This window comes from Phocoena sinus, chromosome 1 (assembly GCF_008692025.1).
Source record: "Phocoena sinus isolate mPhoSin1 chromosome 1, mPhoSin1.pri, whole genome shotgun sequence".
NCBI lineage: Eukaryota > Metazoa > Chordata > Mammalia > Artiodactyla > Phocoenidae > Phocoena > Phocoena sinus.
The window spans coordinates 105430214-105450053 of NC_045763.1; the positions used below are offsets into that span (position 1 = coordinate 105430214).

Genomic DNA, 19840 nt, shown 5'->3' on the forward strand with positions numbered 1-19840 from the left:
CAAGGCAATGCCACCACCTGAGGCCGTTGAGCTGGGACCTCCTCACATCTATACCACTGCTCCTCAAACTGTGACAGGCAAGGGCTGAGTGTGCCTTTATTAAAAAAAATACCCATAAATGAATCTTCTCTCAATCCCTCAGGCAAGGCTGATTTTACATCTATTTTAACAGATTCTATATTCTAACTGAAAATATTTATGAACACTAGAACCTATGAGGTAACAATATTTTCTGAGATATGGATGCAAATCAAGCAGTCTTTGAGGATGGGGGACAGAAGGGAACCTTTTGGCTAATGACTGCCCAGTACTGCTACCTCAGCTGATTTTGCTTTTTATTATTCCTTGTCATATAAAACACATTTTACGCATTTAAGAAAAATTATATTCTATTGTGGTAGTCACAATTATGAGGATTTCCAAATGATGCTGGGCACATTTCAAGGCTGTACTCTATTGGTGGCTCCCTAAAAGTACATGAGTACCCCTCCAGGAAAGCTTGGTTCACAGACATTTTCTGATAAAAATACTGGTGATAAAAAAGAGATGAGTAGCCTTCTATAGATTTTAACTTGATGCTCATTTAAAAGTGTTCACAGCAGGAATCTCACAGTAATTCTTAAACTGCTGCAAGTTCCAGCAATGAAGCTTGTGAGGCATGTCTCCAATAACACATATCCAAGAAGATCAGTACAAGCTGTCATACAGAACAGCTTCAGAGGAGCTCCCATCCTACCCTGCTCTACTATCACTTCAATCTACAGGGGTATGTAACCTAAAGAAACAAAACAAAACAGCATTCTTGTTTCGGTATTCGATGTTAGGTATGGCCTTCAGAGGACACAGTTGAAGCTGCTGAAAATTTTAGATGATAATATACTTGACTGCTTCCTCAACAGTGTCCTTCATGAAACTCTAAACTTCGTGAGGGTAAAAATGTTGTCATATCCACCTCTGAATCTCTACTGCCTAACACAGACTTGACATTATATAATATAATACATATATATATTTTTTACATTTAAAGAATGTAAAAATAACAAGAATAAGACTCTAAAAGAATAGAGTCTCTAGACTTAACAAGAATAAGACTCTAAAAACACCTAAGGTGGTCTTGATCTTAGTGTCACACAATAGCCTCCCAAGGGTCAGGCTGAACTTCCTACTTCTTCGGTGGCTGATGTTTAGCAGAGCCTTTGCTTCCTTAAGAGGAAAAGTAAGAAAAGGAGAACTCACCCTCCGGGGCGCCAGGTTTTTCACTTATTCTTATCTGCCGTTCTGGTACCACAGGCTCCCCTTCTGCATTTCCAATATCTGCAGGTAGGTATGGCAATGAGCAACTCTCCTCCTTTAATGACCTTGGGAAGTACAGAGGTAGCAGCTTTTGGTAAGTAGCCTGTGTGAGAAAAGCCAAACATTGTGTGAAAACTAACGAAGTAATGGAGCAGGCACCAGCAGTGCTTAGTGTTGTTCCTTACACCGTGAAGACAGCCTTCATCCCGGAGAAAGGCCACACCACTTCTAAGCTCAGACTGCGTGCTGCCTGGGACCCTCAATCAGTTCTCGTGTTAAGGATCAGGGTTTGTTAGTCACTCAAGTTGAGCATGATTACCATCCTGGCAGTTCCAGGTCACTGAACCTGGAATGAAAAGTTCTGTGACCCCTGTCCCCAGCCCCTCCTTCACCTCACTAGTGATATTTGTCTTTCAAGATTCAGCTCAGACACCACTTCCTTAATCCTCAGTGTGCCATCAGGGTCCATTGGACCCAGGTTTAGTTTTTGAGTTTTTTTTTTTTTTTTAACAGTTCTAACTCTTTGTGAAGGATTGCTATTTCATGACTTCCATTCTTTCTTAGAGATTTCTCAAAGAATAAAGATATATCTCACTTAAAAAAATAGAATAAAACTCATTCTTATAATTTCCATATGGGTTGGTCCATTGGACTCATTCCTAAATCCATGATACATTATAGATACTTAGTGCTCTTATTTTTCCTGTATCTTGAAGCATTTTGCTTTTTCATCATCCTAGAATTATTTTATCATTATTCATCAATTATCCCCAACTATACCAGAAAAGACTACAATAGAATAATAAGAAACCAAAAGAACGATGGAATTGCCTAGAAGGGCAGAGAAATCATCTGTCAGTTTTCCTATTATGTCACCTGCAATACTTCATCATCTTTCATGTAAATAAGTATATTATATGAGGTACATAAGAAGACTGGATTGTAAGTCAACTGCACTCAATTAAAAAAAAAAGACTAGACACAACATCTTTGCAGCCTTTTTAAAAAAGATATAATTCATGTACCATAAAATTCACGTTTTAAAGTATACGATTCACTGGTTTTTAGTATATTCACAAAGTTGTGCAATCATCACCACTATCTAATTCCAGAACATTTCATCATCTCAAATAGAAAATCTAAGCTCATTAGCTAGGTCATTCTCCATACCTCCCTCCCCAAGCCCCTGACAACCACTAACATTTCTGTCTGTATAGATTTACCTATTCCAGACATTTCATTAAAATGGAATACAGTATATGGTTTTCGTGTCTGGCTTTCTTCACCTAGCATAATGTTTCTAAGGTTCACCCATGCTACAGGATATATCAGTACTTCATTCTTTTTATAGGTTAATATTCCATTGTATGTATATACCATATTTTGTTTATCCATCTATCAGTAAGTCAGACATTTAGGTTGTTTCCACATTTTGGCTGTTACGAATAACGATGATATGAATATTTGTGTACAAGTTTTTGTGTGGACATATGTTTTCAATTCTATTCTGCATATACCTAAGACTGGAATTTCTTTTTAACTTTTTTAGGAACTGCCAGGCTGTTTTCCAAAGCAGCTGCACAATTTTACATTCTCACTAGCTACGTATGAGGGTTCCAATTTCTCCACATCCTAACTCTTGTTATTGTCTGTCTTTGTAATTAAAGTCACACTAGTGAGTGTGAAGTGGTACCTCACTGTGATTTTGACTTATATTCCCTTATTGGTTAATGTTATAGAACATCTTCCCATGTGCTTGTCTATTCAAAACTTTTGCCCATTTTTTAAGATTTTATTCTTTTCATAGCAGTTTAAGGCTCACAACAAAACTGGGAAGAAGGTAGAGAGATTTCCCATATCCCTTCAGCCCTCACACATACAGTCTCCCTCATTATCACCAACCCCCACCAGAGTGGTACATTTGTTATAACTGATGAACCTACACTGACACGTCTAATCACCCATAGGGTTCACTCTTGGTGTTGTACATTCTACAGGTTTGCACAAATGTATAATGACTTGTATCCATCATTATAGTACCATAAAGAGTATTTTCACTGCCCTAAAAATCCTCTGTGCTCTATTCATCCCTCCCCCATCCTCCTGCAACCACTGACCTTTTTACTGTCTTGGTAGTTTTGCCTTTTCTGGAACATCAGATGGTTGGAATCATACAGTATGCAGCCTTTTCAGATAGGCATCTTTTTTTTTTTTTTTTTAAATAAATTTATTTATTTATTTATTTTTGGCTGCGTTGGGTCTTTGTTGCTACACGCGGGCTTTCTCTAGTTGTGGCGAGCGGGGACTACTCTTTGTTGCAGTGTGTGGGCTTCTCATTGCAGTGGTTTCTCTTGTTGTGGAGCATGGGCTTCTTGGCACGCGGGCTTCAGTAATTGTGGCTTGCAGGCTCTAGGCGCACGGGCTTCAGTAGTTGTGGCACACGGGCTTAGTTGCTCCGCGGCATGTGGGATCTTCCCAGACCAGGGCTCGAATCCGTGTCCCCTGCATTGGCAGGTGGATTCTTAACCACTGCGCCACCAGGGAAGTCCCAGATAGGCTTCTTTCACTTAGTAATATGCACTTAAGGTCCCTCCATATCTTTTTTTTTTTTTTTGTGGTAGGCGGGCCTCTCACTGCTGTGGCCTCTCCCGTCGCGGAGCACAGGCTCCGGACGCGCAGGCCCAGCGGCCATGGCTCACGGGCCCAGCCGCTCCGCGGCACGTGGGATCCTCCCGGACCGGGGCACGAACCCGCGTCCCCTGCATCGGCAGGCGGACTCTCAACCACTGCGCCACCAGGGAAGCCCCTCCATATCTTTTTATAGCTTGATAGTTCATTTCTTCTTAGTGTTGAATAATATTCCATTGTCTGGATGTATTACAGTTTATTTACCCGTTCACCTACCAACATATTGGTGCTTCCAAGTTTTGGCAAATATTAATAAAGTTGCTATAAACATCTTTTGTAGTTTTTTGTGAGGACATAAATTTTCAACTCCTTTGGGTAAATACCAACTTTTGTCCATTTTAAAATTGGGTGATTTGTCTTTTTACTGTTGAATTATAAGAGTGACCAATTTACCTATTTTTATTTTGGATGCTTGTGTCTTTGACATCACATCATATCTAAGAAACCACTGCCTAAGGCAAGGTCATGAAGATTTATACCTATGTTTTCTTCTAACAGTTTTATAGTTTTAGGTCTCATACTTAGTCCCTAGATAAATTTTGAGCTAATTTCCTTTATATGGGTGAAGTAGGGGTTCAATTTCATTCTTTTGCATGTGGATAACCAGTTGCTCCAATACCATTTGTTTATAAGACTATTTATTCTTTCTTCATTGAATTGTCTTGGCAGCCATGTCAAAATTCTATTACACTGATCTATATGTTTATTCTTATGTCAGTACAACATAGTCTTATTTACTGTGCTTGGAGTAAGTTTCAAAATAAGTTAAGTGTGAATCCTTCAACTTTGTTCTTTTTCTCCAAGGTTGTTTTGACTATCCTGGGTCCCTTGCATATCCATGTGAAATTCAGAAACAACTTGTCAATTTCTACAAAAAACTCAGTTGGGATTTTGATAGGGATTTTGCTGAATCTGTAGAACAATTTGGGGAATACTGCCATCTTAACAATATTGTCTTCCAATCCATAAACAGGATATCTTTCTATTTATTAAGGTCTTTTAAATTTTTCTTCAAATATATTTTGCAGTTTTCAATGTACAAGCCTTACACTTCTTTTGTTAAGTTTAGTCTTAAATATTTGATTCTTCTTAATGCTACTGTAAATGCAACTGTTTTCTTAATTTCATTTTTGGATTATCCTTTGCTAGTGTGTAGAAACACTATTTTTTATATTGATCTTATGTCCTGTAACCCTGCTGAGCTCCGTTAGTTCTAACAGCTCTTTTGTGGACGTCTTAGGATTTTTTTATATACAAAAAAACATAGCTAACATTCCTGGGATAAATTCCACTTGGTGATGTTATATTACATAATCCTTTTATATGTTGCTGGATTCAGTTGGCTAATATTTTGTTAAGAATTTTTGCATCTCTATTCTTATGTGTAGTCTGTTTTTAACTTTCATTGGAAAGATTTGAGAATTCAGACTTTTTCATTTTCAGCCCAAAATAGCAAAGAGAAGACAACTGAACACAGATGACGTTTCAGAATTATTAAAGGAATCAAAGGTGGATGTAAAGACACAGACAGCAGCACTTCATTAAAGATGAGGTTAAGATTGATCATATGAAGTGAATCTCAGACACTGAGTCTTCAGATGACAATATCCTAGATTAATCTTCTCAAATTCAAGAACCCATGAGTCAACAACATATTTCTATGGGCAAAGTAGAAATATGGCATTCTCATTCAGTGAGTCACTATAGGAAGAACTTGACCATACAGGATTTTGTGATAAGAACATTTTACTAGAAAGATGTGACAGTATTCTTTCATCTTTTACGATGTTTGTGCAACAAAATTTACTTGATATAAAAAGGTTGGTTACATTTCAATTCTTACTGAAATACCTTATCAAATTGTTTTTTATTATCCCTTTATTATTCAATAAATTATTCTTAAAACGACTTTTTAAAAAAAAAGTCCATTGGACCTAGATGATAAACGTTAATGACTATTTTTTTCAGGTATACTGAAGGTGAAGAATTTTTCTCTGTTCCCCTGGGTCTGGCTTAGGTGCCCTGATAGACTGCCACAGCACTGTGATGTACACTCCCAGCACAGCACTTGCCACACTTCAGGGTGGTCTTTGTTTATCTGGCTATCTAACTATTAGTCTACAAACTCCCTGAGAACAGGGTATCTTACCTTGGTACCTTACTTGGTATCCTATTCTATGACATGGTCAAATCTCTAGCCCAGACTTCACTCCTCAGCTTTAGACTGACAAGCACAATGGCCTGCTGATCATCAGTTGAATACACTGACCCCCTAGGATTCAACATGTTCAAAATAGAACGTGTCTTCAATCCCTTCCCCTCTCTAAAATTTTCCCCCCTTTCTACCTGCTATCTCACTGGTGGCATCATTATCCAGTCATCCAAGCCAGAAATCCAGGAGTCATCCTTAACTTCCCTCTCTCTTTTCCCCAACATATTTGTGACCTCCAACTCCAGCTGAATTTGTTTAATATTTTTTTTAAATTTCAACACCTCCAGTGCCCTTGTTCAGGTCTGATCATTTCTCACTTGGAATATTACAACCGCTTATTATCTCTTCTGGTCACTTGTCTTTCTCCTTCAAAATCACCCTCCACATAGCTAATACAGAAGTGAGACCGCATCATTCGTCTACTTGGAGCTCTTCCATGTTCCCCCATTGTACGACTGATAAAGTATGAGATACCAGGCCTTGAGTGATCTTGCACCTGCCTAACTTGCATTTTTGCGACTCCTAGCCTCACATTTTATGCAATACACTACACCCTTTCTGCTATTTCTTACTTATATGCCTGTGCTTATGCTCGTATGACTACTGTTATTTGCCCTTCCTTTGGAAAATTTTAGTTACCTTTTACAATGATTTCAACTTACATATCACCATCTATGGAAAGCATTTCCTAACCGCATGCCAGGCTGGAGCTGTGTGCTCCTGTCCTTCCCATACCTCCATTAATGCCCTTACCACAATTACCATAACTTATCTGACTTGTCTGTCCCCACCAACAGACAGTGGGCTCCTTGAGGACAACGACCATGACTCATCCACTGGTGCATACCCAGAACCCAGTGGAGTAAACCTGATATATCCTAGAATTCAATAATAGGTCACTGAGAGAATGAATGAATAGGCAAACCAGGTGAAACAAGAAGAGGTAGCAAATATGGTAAATGTGTCTTACTTCAGCAAATTCAAAATGGTTTATATCTTATATATGTACCTACATATACTCTGAATGGCTATTTCACATGTATTAATTCATTTATCACAAAACTCCTATGATATAAGTACTGTTAGTATTCATTTTTTATCAAAGCACAGAGAGGACACAAAACTTGCCCAAGGACACAAAACTCAGAAGTAATACAAGCTGAATGGGACAGAGCACACTAAAGCTAAATAAAGCTTAATAAGATTTTTAAAAGAACTTATTTCCTAAAATGGCTCTAAATTAAATGGAAACATACTAAACCTAACCACACATAACAAACCATAAACCTCACAACTTACTCAGTACTAGCCACTAGGCTAGGCTGTCACCTGTTTCCAGGTCACAGAGATAACAGGGCTTTTCCAGCAGTGGTGGTTTTCCAGTTATGCTGCCCAGGCACCCAGTGCTCAGGTCGTAAGGCGATGCCTTGAGCTGTCTTGAGAGCTAATATAGTGAGTAAATCAGAACAACTCCACCTTGTAAGAGTTTACTGCGTGATTACAGTTTACCAGTGAAGAACATGGACAAGATGCTCCTCTTGGCTTGCTTTTAGTCTCCAGTATAGTCTTTTTCAACAAATGATGGTAAGCCCCACTACCGAACATGTGCACAGATAATTAGGATTTCCCTGCTGGCAATTCAGTTAACAGATAATGAAGAGACAGAGGCAAACACTTACAAGTGAAAATAAGGTTTAAACAATGCAAGAGAATTAGCAAAATACCTCTTCAAGTTCAGAGACAGCAAATACTACTTTTTCAATAGTCTCTCCGTGTATTTCGAGGAATCTCCTTACGGTGCCTGAGGAAAAGAATAGAAAGATTAATTCAATAAATAAGAAATTAATTGTGAAGAAAAATCGAACCCTTCAAAGTTTTATTTCTGTAAGGGATCACTCCTCGTGTCATTCAGGTCTGTACTCAGTGACACCGTATCAGTAAAGCCTCCCCAGGTCACCCTATTTAAAAACTCTTCCCTGATTTGCTTTCCTACAGAGCAACTATTCTGGACATTTCGTGGAGTTTCCTGTTTATTGTATATCCTCCCCACCCTCCCTGCCCCATCCATTAGACGAAAGCTCCACAACAGCAAGAGCTTTATTTTATTTACTGCTTTATTGCCAGTAAATAGTGCCTGGCGATAGAAGATGCTGACTCCAGACAATTCTCCCTTATCCAGTATATTCTTTTTATTCTCTGGGACCTCTCTCTCTGACCAGAATGGTCTAGCACAAGTGCCTTTCCATTAATCAGTTACAGTATGAGAAGTCCTCCTCAGCTCTTTATCCCTGTCAAGATCCTATTGAACCAAAACGGAATTATTTTTTCTTAATTTCTATCTTATCCTTATTCTTTCTCTATAAACTTCTTAATAATGAGACCTAGTGGCCTTTTCTCAGTCCCTAACTTACCTGCAATCTCTCTCTAGATGCCCGCACCCCACCTTTTAAAAATATTGTCCTCTCCAGGTTCTGTCCTCCATATTTTTAATTTTCTTGGTATATATATTTTCTTGAGCTCACTAATTTGATTATTAGATAATATTCCACATGCTGATGGCTCCCAAATCTTTATACTCTGTTTTCTGAACAAAAGACCTGAAATTTCCTACAGCCTGCTGGGCATATCTGCCCAGGTAACTGAGACCTCAAACTCAGCGTGTCCAAACCTGATCCCAACAGGTCCAAACCTGACTTCCATCTCTCCCCAACACCTGCTCCTTTACCTGTACTCCTTATTTCAGTTACACAGCAACAACCAACCACTAACCTAAGCTAGAATCCTGAATTCTTCTGACACTTCTTCCTTCATCCTGCATTTTCCATGTGTTATCATGTGCTTTAAATTCTATTGCTAATATTTTTAACAGCCATTCCTTTTCTCTTCCAGCTGCTCTCAGGCTCCCAAGGCTAACAAAGACGTTGGCAATAAGTTTTCAACTGTTCTCTTTCCAAGCCTACATATTCACTGTTGCCTTAGTTATCTTATGTTACCCTCCTTACTAACTATTTCCGATGGCTGTGCACTGCTTATAGGTTAAGATCCAAAGTCCCCATGGCATGGCTCTCCACACCCTGACAATTAACCACCCCTCCACCCCTGCCCTTTAGTCCTATTTCCAGCTATTCTTCCCACCCATCTTATGCTTTAGCCATTGGCTTCTTTGCTGTACTTCGAATATGCCACTTACTTTGATGTTACCCTACCTCTGCCTGCATGGTTGCCTTTGACTAGAATACCTTTCATCCACCATGACCCTCTCTTAGTGAACTCCTACTCATTTTTCATGGCCCAGTCAAAAGCCATCTCCTTTGTATAGAACTCCATCCTTCTGTGTGCTCCTCCCATAATCTTTTAAACAGCCCTCTATTTGTGAACTTTGCATAGCATTTTATATCTAGACTGTGAGCTTTCTGAAGGCCAAGTAAACTTAACATTAATACTACTAGGGCCTTGGGACTGCCCTGGTGGTCCAGTGGTTAGAATGTTGCCTTCCAACGCAGTGCAGGTTTGATCTCTGGTCGGGGAGCTAGGATCTCACATGCCTCAGGGCCAAAAAACCAAAACATAAAACAGAAGCAATACTGTAACAAATTCGATGAGGACTTTAAAAATGGTCCACATTAAAAAAAAAATCTTTAAAATAAAATATATATATTACTAGGGCCTAGTACACCTTAGGAATATGGCAAGCAATCATTCAAAAGTAGTAACTGAATGAACATTTTATGACTCTGATTATCAACCTATTGCTTGCCTTGTTCACTACTGTGTCTTGAGAGCCTAAATAGAGGAGACCCATTTGTTGAAGGACTGAACAAATCTTCCTAATTCTCTTTCTGTCAGGTGACAAATTTTTTCATTTCTCCCCCTATTGTGCTTTAATAATTTTTAAAAGATGAAATTAAAAAAAAAACGATTTTCTTCCATCCCATTTACTTTGACACCAAGTTTTAATGTTTACACAAAATAGTTTCCCAGCGTATAACTGGGGCATTTCCTTTGGAAGACAACGTACGATGCCAACTAGTAACCAAGTTGAATTCCCTCAGCAGCACAGTTCACTCAGAAAAGTAATTCTGCAAAAAGGAGAAAAAAAAAAGTGATATCATGGCTATAAGGTTTTTGTACTGTGCACTATTCTTTGCAAGCAGCTAGGATGCCATGTGCCTAACTTGTAGTAAAAACTCTGTAACTGGTGAGAATGACATGTGTGACATTAAAATTTCCAAACCGGAAACACAATAAGAACAACACCATTGCCTTTTTTCTCACCACTGTATCCTCTTCTATATAGCATAGGGCCTAGCATATAGTAGTCACTCAGAGTTCTGTTGAATGATAAATAACATGATACATTTATCTAAATGTAGATGTTTCTTTAAGTTTCTTCTGGAGAAGAACTGAACTGCACATGAACTAAGGAAAAAAAGATAAATAACTTAGTATATCTATCATGCAGATATTACTTAGATTTCAAATGAAATAAATTTCAGTAATAGTTTAATAAGTAAGAAAGCTTTTGGAACTAAGGGCTTAAGAGTTCCAGCCTCAGATTTGTTCTTGGCCCATATATGCTACAAAAGCCTAAAAGCCATTTTTTTCCCAGATGCTTAGAAAGTATGTGAGCAAAGGGCACAACTGTTTGTGTGTGTGTGTGTGTGTGTGTATTTTTTAATGAGATGTTATAGTTCTGCTATTAGATTTAAGGTGTAATAAGTCAAGCAGGTCTTATACAAGTTAACCTGCTTATCTTAAAGCTTTACATTTCCTTTGTGCTAATTAAATTTCTAGAAATTGCTTCATCAAAGTCCCTTATACCTAGTTTTTTTCTTTGTAATTTGAGGAGAATTTAATTGAGGGACCATTTACAAAAGCACATGCTGGGTTTCTGGTTGACAATTTCAAGGTAGGAAGAGTGGGCTGGCTTTCTACCCTGTGACAGGCAGAATTCTAAGATGACGTCCAAAGAGTCACAACCTGGTTGAATCTCCTGCCCTTGAATGTGGAAGGACCCAGCAGAAGTGAAGAATGTCACTCCTGTGGTTGAGTTACATGGTGTGAGGCACTGGCTGGCTGATGGAAGAAGAGGTTCTCCTGCTGGCCTGGAGGAAGTGGGCTGCCCTGCTGGGAAAGGGTCACGTAGCAGGGAAGTTCAGGTGGCCTCTAAGCACTGCGAGTGGCCCTCGGCTGACAGGCAGCAAGAAAGCAGGGACCTCCAGTCCCACAACTGCAAGAAACTGAATTCTGCCAATAACCACATGAACTCAGAAGTACCCCCCAAGCTCCAGAGATGAACTGTCTGGCCCACACCTAAGTTGTTGCCATGGGAGACCCCGAGCAGAAGAGTCAGCCAAGCCAGACTCCTGACTCATAGGAACTATGGCCTTATACCTACTTTTGATCTTTATCTGCTGTTACTACAATTACTGCTCAAAGCTGACTCCTCTGTGGTACTGTATCAAGTGACTTATCTGAGGGCCACAGAGCCAGAGTTAGACTGGTAGAACTGGGACCAAAAACCAGTCTTCTTGACTACCTTTTCAGAGCCTTTGCTACAAAATGATGGTGTCTCTTTAAATTCTAATCCATATAATTACTTTAATAAAAAATGGAGACATAAAAGGCCTATCTCAAGTTATGATATAGGAATATGGGACACAGGCTAAACGAAACCAGAGAAAGTTAAGACCTGCCAAAAGCCTTGCCAAGGAGAATTATATAAAGGTAGGAACTTTGCTTTGGTAAGGCACCATTCAGAATACATGCAGGCTAGCTGTAACAGTAGTTTCCCACCAAAGCAGTCCTAACTCAAGCATAATGAATTATCTAGTACAACACATAGGTTACTAGACTTGGGAGTCAGAAGGTCTGGATACATGTTCCAAGTCTGCATAACCCTAAGAAAATGATAAATTTCTGAGCCTCTTTATTTGTAAAGCAAATACCTAAAACACTACACTACCTAAAACACACGGTTGTTGAAGAAGTGAAATGGAATTTCTTTTATCCCTTTTTAAGATACTTATTTCTTCAGCAAGGACCATATGTAAAGCATTCCTGACATAAGAAAGCATTAGAAATACAGAGATGAAAACATCTCTAGGACATCCCTGGTGGCGCAGTGGTTAAGAATCCACCTGCCAATGCAGGGGACACGGGTTCGAGCCCTGGTCCAGGAAGATCCCACATGCCGCGGAGCAACTAAGCCCATGTGCCACAACTGCTGAGCCTGCGCTCTAGAGCCTGTGAGTCACAACTACTGAGCCTGCGTGCCACAACTACTGAAGCCTGCGCACCTGAAACCCATGCTCCGCAGCAAGAGAAGCCACCACAATGAGAAGCCCATGCACCACAACGAGGAGTGGCCCTTGCTTGCCGCAACTACAGAAAGTTTGTGCGCAGCAACGAAGATCCAATGCAGCCAAAAATAAATAATAAAATAAATAAATTAAAAAAAAAAAACTTTCTATTTCAGATAGTCCTATCTCAAAGGGGAACAAATCTTCTTCCTTGTCACTTGTCTTAGACCTGTCTTCTACAGTTGGAGATCTTATTTACAATCTTTACAAGGATCTGTGAACTTCCTGAAATAGCATGTAAATTCCCTCTATAAGTGCATTCCTCCGGGAAAAGGGTCCACAGCTTTGTTTCCTCAGATGCTCAGTGTAGTTTATGATGAATTCCAAAGAAGTCATAATAGTTAAGAACTATTGCTCTAAAAATACAGTATGGAATAAGTCCACATGAGACGACTCCATATATTTGGGCACCATATATGCTAAAAGTGTGTTCTTCTTTAGGAGAAACACCACTAATGTTTCAAACTGTTTGCCCTGCAGTTTGTCAGTCTCATGAGATATGACAGCCAGAACTAGATGCAAAATTCTAGGCGTGGTCTGAAGCTGTATACCATACAGTGAGATCAGGGACTCCCTCGAGCTAAGCGTCATATTTTTATCTTACATATACAACATTCTGGCTCATAATGATTGAGCCCAGTCTTTTTAAACTCTAAACGCAGGGTTTTATATTCAAATAGCACACGTGAAAGCTACCGCTTAAACTGACAGTGCTGTATCAATCTGATATTACAAAATCTGTTTTGACTTCACTGTTGCTGCCTGCTAAGATTATTCTGAATTATGATTCAAATACCCAATGCATTGGCCATACTTCTCAGCGGTATAATTTTCAAACTTAATAGGCAAATTTTCTAAGCCTTTATTCAAAGGGATAAAAATGTCAAACCTAGAAAGTAAACTGAGAGCTCTGCAACTTGTCAACACAAACTTCCCGCCAGAGTGCCACAATCAGTTAATCAACAAATCTTCTTTGGCTGCAACTATTTAACTAGTGATAAAAAACTTTTTTAAAATTTAATTTATGTACAGTACCCCCAACCTTACTTACGAAGTGCTATGTGTGTTGCATCCTCTAAAGGGTAACCTCGTTTTGCAGAATTGATGACACAGAATCCAACAGAAGACATGGACTGCTCTCTGCAATCAAACAGAAAACACAAAAACTATACTCTAAGCATTCATAATAAATAATAAAAAATGCAGCTTAACTTCTCCTTCCCTGTCCCTTCAATGAATCTACTGTAATATTTAACCCAACTGCACTATGTAAAAATTATATTAACATATAATTTAACTGCACCATTTGGGGGAAATATATTCCGAGTAAAATGGGAACTAAGTAAAATGGGAATTGGTTAAATTCTCAAGTCACCCAAATGTATTCCTCTTACTCTGCCACGTTTGAGAAGATGATTAATTCTATCTTCAGGTTCCTCCTAAATTATTTAAGCCCCTCAAAATTTGACTTTCATAGCTAGGTTTCATTTTAAAACCAGGGCCTTTACCAATGTATGGCATGCTATGTCTAGGAACTGAGCTAGCCATACTTTGCCAGCTGAAGTACGTTTCTGTAGCAGCTGTATAGGGAACTCTCAGCGGCTGTGCGATAGCGGCTCTTGTACTTAGGTCCCACTGTGTGAATGATGAACCGGGCAGCTAGATTAAATCCTTTTGTCAATTTTGCTTCACCTGTCCGGCAACCTGGGAACAAGGGAGAATATATAAGTCATGGAGCTGTTAGGAAAAAAAACCCCCAGCAAACTAACAGAACAATGCGTGAAACAGAGAAAGTATTACGAACTTTGAGAAATTCCAGTTAAAAATATGGATTGAATACAAACATTTGTCTCTGATCCCAAAAAAACAATACAACAGGTATAAAAAGAGAGACAAAGAGGATGGGAGAGACCATGAAGCAGAAAAGCATCATTAAAATTTTGGAAGGAATAAAGTCAGTGGACTAGAAGCAACTGATTTAGCAAAGCAGAGAAACATAACTGCTTGCAGAAATGGGGTGACCAACATGAAGCAAGCTGGTCTGTTCTGAAAGGCAGTGTTGGATTGAAGACAGACTGCTTTGATTCAAATCCTGAATCCACCATGTTCCTGCTATGACCCTTTGGACAAGCGCTTGGCCTCTCCATGCCTCAATTTCCTATATAAGGGGGATACTAGTAGTACTTACTTCACAGGATTAAATGAGTTAATATATGCAAAGTGCATTCATGCATTAGCTATTATTGTTGTTATTACTACAGAACACTAAAAAGGCTCAGAAATTGGAGGTCCTAAGAACTTCTGAAGGCTATGATGTGAACTGGGACTAAAAAGAGGAGGCTGAGTTAAAAGTTTGTATAAGAACATTCAAATCTGCAACAACCCCTCTCCCAGCCAGCACAGCAAGGCGATGATTCCTTTACCACCACAGCAACAGGAAGGTTTATTCTTGGGAGATGCTGCACTAGAGCTTCTGGACTCTAAGAACCCCAGGCACAGCTGAAAAGAGGGGATTTGATTCAACTGTTATACTCAACAGTAATGGCTCTAGATCTCTGCTCCTAACTGGCTTCCAAAACAGACATCCATGATTATACCCCTGGAAGATTCCCTTCCAGGAGACTAAGAGGCTCAAACCAAAGGACCTACAGATTCTGATAAATGAGGGATGAGGGATGTTCTCCCAATGAAACAGCAGGGCTCCTGCTCATCATCTGCTTCAAGATCCACCAAGCCCATGCACACAAAGCTTCCCAGTACCTTCTCAATTCCTCTCTTGAATATGCTAACACTCGAGGATCACCAGGAAGTGAGGAAAGCCTCTCAGAAATGGGGTGTGTGTGGGGGGCACAAATGCTAAAAAAAAAAATAGGCAATTTAGGGAAGGAAACTTAAAAAACAAGCCAAAAAACTCCCAACACTATAATTAATACTCTCAAAGAGGTGAGAAGAGACATAGTATGTCTGAAACATAACCAGAATGTTATGAAAAACAGAATATTCAGAGAAGAGGAAAAAGCACTTATCTAATTGTTATAGCCAAGTGAAAAATATGACAGCAGAAATAAAAAGTTCAAAAATGGGTTAAAGCTAAAGTTGAGGAAATCTTCCAGAAAATAAACAGATAGAAAATAAGAGGTAACAGATATAAAACTCGGAGGATGAAATGGGAGGTAGAGCATCCAATAAAGTTTCTTCAAAGACAGAACAGAGAATACAGAGGGAAGGAAATTATTAAAAAAATAAAACAAGAAATTTCCCATAATGGAAAGATATGAGTTTCTAGACTCAAAGAGCCCATGGAATAACCAAACCAGACCAAGCCACATCACTTAAATTACTTAAATCACTTAAATTTCAATTAAAAAAACATCAGAAATAAAGATGAGATCATAAAGTTTCCAGAAAAGAAACCAGTAACATATGAAGAATCAGGAATAATAATATGAGATTTTTCAAGAGCAATAATGAAAATAGAAAACAATGGAGCAACGCCTTCAAAAATCTGGAAAATAATTTCTAACGTAGAATTTTATTTCCACCCAAACTATAATTTAGGACTATAAATTGTTGCTAAAACCATTATGTGAATGTACAATGAGGGACTAGATACTCATAGAGCCTAAACACCATCTTATTGATTACCTTTCAGCCACAAAGGATAAAATACAACTGTACAAATGGAAGGATCAAACTGTCATCACTCTAATCTGGAGAGCCTCTTAATAATGGTCCACTAACAGGTCAATCAGATTTCATGTATCTTCTAATATGAGACAATATTAAGTACACAATACAACATCACCTATGAAATATTTTAGCCAAACTTGATTCCATTAGATATAACTTCCAGTTTAGAGGAAATACAAGGGATAAAGCAATAAACTAAATGGTACCTCAGGTGAATCAGATATATCCAGAAGGTGGGATATCTTGAAAAATATCTTGGCCTAATTCACTCAAGTCATATTTCCCTCAAATCTTCTTTTCTCTATGCTAATCCTAGCTCTTTAAACTATTCCTTCAAATAATATGGTTTCCACAATGTCTACTATGCTAATCATTTTCTTTTAGGTATATCCCAGTCTATCACTCTTAAAAAGTAATAACAAAAATAAGATGAAAACTATGCAGCATGGGGTCCTAACAGGACAGAATAAATAACAGCCTCTCTTGACTTTGATGCTGTACTTTTCTCCTCAGCTTTACTGAGGCATAATTGACATATAACATTGTGTAATTATTGTGGTAACCAGTTCACAATATATACATATATCAAATGACCATGTTTAAGGTGTACAACATGGTCATTTGATATATGTATGTATTGTGAAATGATTACCACAATAAGGTCAGTTAACGCATCTATCACCTCAAATAACTACTTTTCTTTATAGAGAGAACACTTCAGATCTACTCTCTTAACAACCTTCAAGTATGTAATAGTGTTATTAATTATAATCACCAAGCTGTACAACTTTAGTATTTATATTATAGCCTGAAATTTGTTCTTTTGATCAACATCTCATTTCCCCCACCCCTGTCAACCACAATTCTATTCTCTGTTTCTATGACTTCAGCTTTTTTCAGATTCCATATATAAATTAGATCATTCAATATGCCTTTGACTTTATTTCACTTGGCATAACACCATCAAAGTCATGCATATTGTTGCAAATGGCAGGATTTCCTTTTTTATGGCTGAAAAATATTCCACTGTGTATACTATATATTATATAATATGTACACAGACACAGTTTATACATACACACACCACCACCACTACATTTTCTTTATTCACTCATCCATCAATGGACACTTAGGTTGTTTCCATGTCTTGGCTATCATAAATAATGCTGCAATGAACATTGGGGTGCAGATACCTCTTTGAGATAATGATTTCATTTTCTCTGGATTTACACCTAGAAGTGGAATTTCTGGACAATACAGTAATTCCATTTAAATTCTTTTGAGGAACCTCCATACTGTTTTCCATAACAGCTATCCCAATTCACATACTTACCATGAGTGCACAACAGTTCCCTTTTCTCCACATCCTTAACAGCATGTTATCTCATTTTTAAAATAACAGCCATTCTAACAGGTGTGTGGTGATACTTCACTGTGGTTTTTTTTTTTTTTTTGTGGTACGTGGGCCTCTCACTGTTGTGGCCTCTCCCGTTGCAGAGCACAGGATCTGGACGTGCAGGCTCAGCAGCCATGGCTCATGGGCCCAGCCGCTCTGCGGCATGTGGGATCTTCCTGGACTGGGGCACGAACCTGTGTCCCCTGCATCAGCAGGCGGACTCTCAACCACTGTGCTGCCGGGGAAGCCCTTCACTGTGGTTTTTATTGAGCACCTTTGTATGCACCTATTGGCCATCTGTGTCTTATTTGGGAAAATGTCTCTTCTTGTGCTGTACAGAAGCTTTTTAGTTTGATGTAGTCCCATTTGTTACTGTTCTGATTATTATAGCCTTGTAGTATAGTCGGAAATCAGGAAGTGTGTTGCTTCTGGCTTTGCTCCTCTTTCTCAAGATTGTTTTGCCTATTTGGGGTCTTCTGTAGTCCCATACCAATTTTAGGATTCTTTTATCTATTTCTGTGAAAAATACCATTGGAGTTTTGATAGGGATTGCACTGAATCTATAGATGGTTTTGAGTAGTACAGATATTTTAACAATATTAATTCTTTCAATCAATGAACACAGGCTATCTTTCCATTTATGTCTTATGTCTTCTTCAATTTCTTTCATCAATGTTTCATAGTTCTCAGTGTACCGATCTCTTACCTATTCACTAAATTTATCAGTAAGAATTTTATTCTTTTTGATGCTACTGTAAAATGGGATTGTTTTCAGAATTTCATTTTCAGGTGGTTCATTGTTACTGTATAGAAATGCAACTGATTTTTGCATGTTGATTTTGTATCCTGCAACTTTACTGGATTTACTAGTTCTAACAGTTTTTTTTTTTTTTGCAGTACGCGGGCCTCTCACTGCTGTGGCCTCTCCCATTGTGGAGCACAGGCTCTGGATGCACAGGCTCAGCGGCCATGGCTCATGGGCCTAGCCACTCCGCGGTATGTGGGATCCTCCTGGACCGGGGCATGAACCCATGTCCCCTGCATCGGCAGGCGGACTCTCAACCACTGCGCCACCAGGGAAGCCCCTTCTAACAGTTTTTTGGTGGAGTCTTTACAATTTTCTCTAAATAAGATCATGTTACCTTCAAACAGTAATAATTTTATTTCTTTTCTGATTTGGACGCCTTTTGTTTCATTTTCTTGCCTAATTGCTCTGGATATGTTGAAGTATGTTCCCTCTACATTGAACATGTTTAGAATTTTTATCAAGAAAAATGTGATGAATTTTGTCAAACGTTTTTTCTTCATCTATTGAGAGGATTATATAATTTTCACTCTTCATTCCATTAATGTGGTGTATCACATTTATTGATTTGTGTATGTTGAACCATCCTTTCATCCCAAGGATAAATCCCACTTGATCACAGTGTGTGATTCTTTTAAAGTGCTGCTGTATTGTTTGCTACTATTTTGTTGAGAATTTTTGCATCTATATTCATCAGAGATATAGGCCTGTAGTTTTCTTTTCTTGCAGTGTCCATTTTTCTCTTAGAATTAGAAAAACTTTATTATGCAATCATACATCAATTTTTTTGTATTTAATGAACCAATAAAAATCCTCTGTAAAATTATAACTACTAATGATTCCTTTAATAGGAACATTATTTTAGAATTTTTATTTTTTTTAATATCTTTATTGGAGTATAGTTGCTTTACAATGTTGTGTTAGTTTCTGTTGCACAACAAAGTGAATCAGCTATAAGTATACATATATCCCCATATCCCCTCCCTCCTCAGCCTCCCTCCCACCCTCCCTATCCCACTCCTCTAGGTCGTCACAAAGCATCGAACTGATCTCCCTGTGCTATGCAGCTGCTTCCCAACAGCCATCCATTTTACATTTGGTAGTGTATATATGTCAATGCAACTCTCTCACTTCATCCCAGTTTCCCTTCCCCGCCGTGTCCTCAAGCCCATTCTCTATGTCTGGCCCTTTATTCCTGTCCTGCCACTAGGTTCATCAGTACCGTTTTTTAGATTCCATATATGTGCGTTAGCATACACCATTTGTTTATCTTTTTCTGAGTTACTTCACTCTGTATGACAGACTCTAGGTCCATCCACCTCACTACAAATAATTCAATTCATTCCTTTTTACAGCTGAGTAATATTCCATTGTATACATGTGACACATCTTCT

General features: G+C 38.6%; 1 protein-coding gene across 2 annotated transcripts in view; it reads right to left on the bottom strand.

Annotated features, from left to right (window-relative positions):
• GDAP2 (ganglioside induced differentiation associated protein 2) overlaps window positions 1–19840 on the bottom strand; it is a 67824-nt gene that overhangs the window by 26506 nt on the left and 21478 nt on the right. For both annotated transcript variants that reach the window (XR_004349394.1, XM_032628600.1), the window contains exons 4-7: window positions 14106–14259; window positions 13607–13695; window positions 7918–7994; window positions 1237–1396 (exon numbers count right to left, since the gene is read on the bottom strand). Coding sequence is in view for 1 of the 2 variants with exons in the window: in XM_032628600.1 (XP_032484491.1) it covers window positions 1237–1396; window positions 7918–7994; window positions 13607–13695; window positions 14106–14259 (480 nt within the window). In the remaining variant the exon portion in view is untranslated. The remainder of the gene's footprint in view (window positions 1–1236; window positions 1397–7917; window positions 7995–13606; window positions 13696–14105; window positions 14260–19840) is intronic.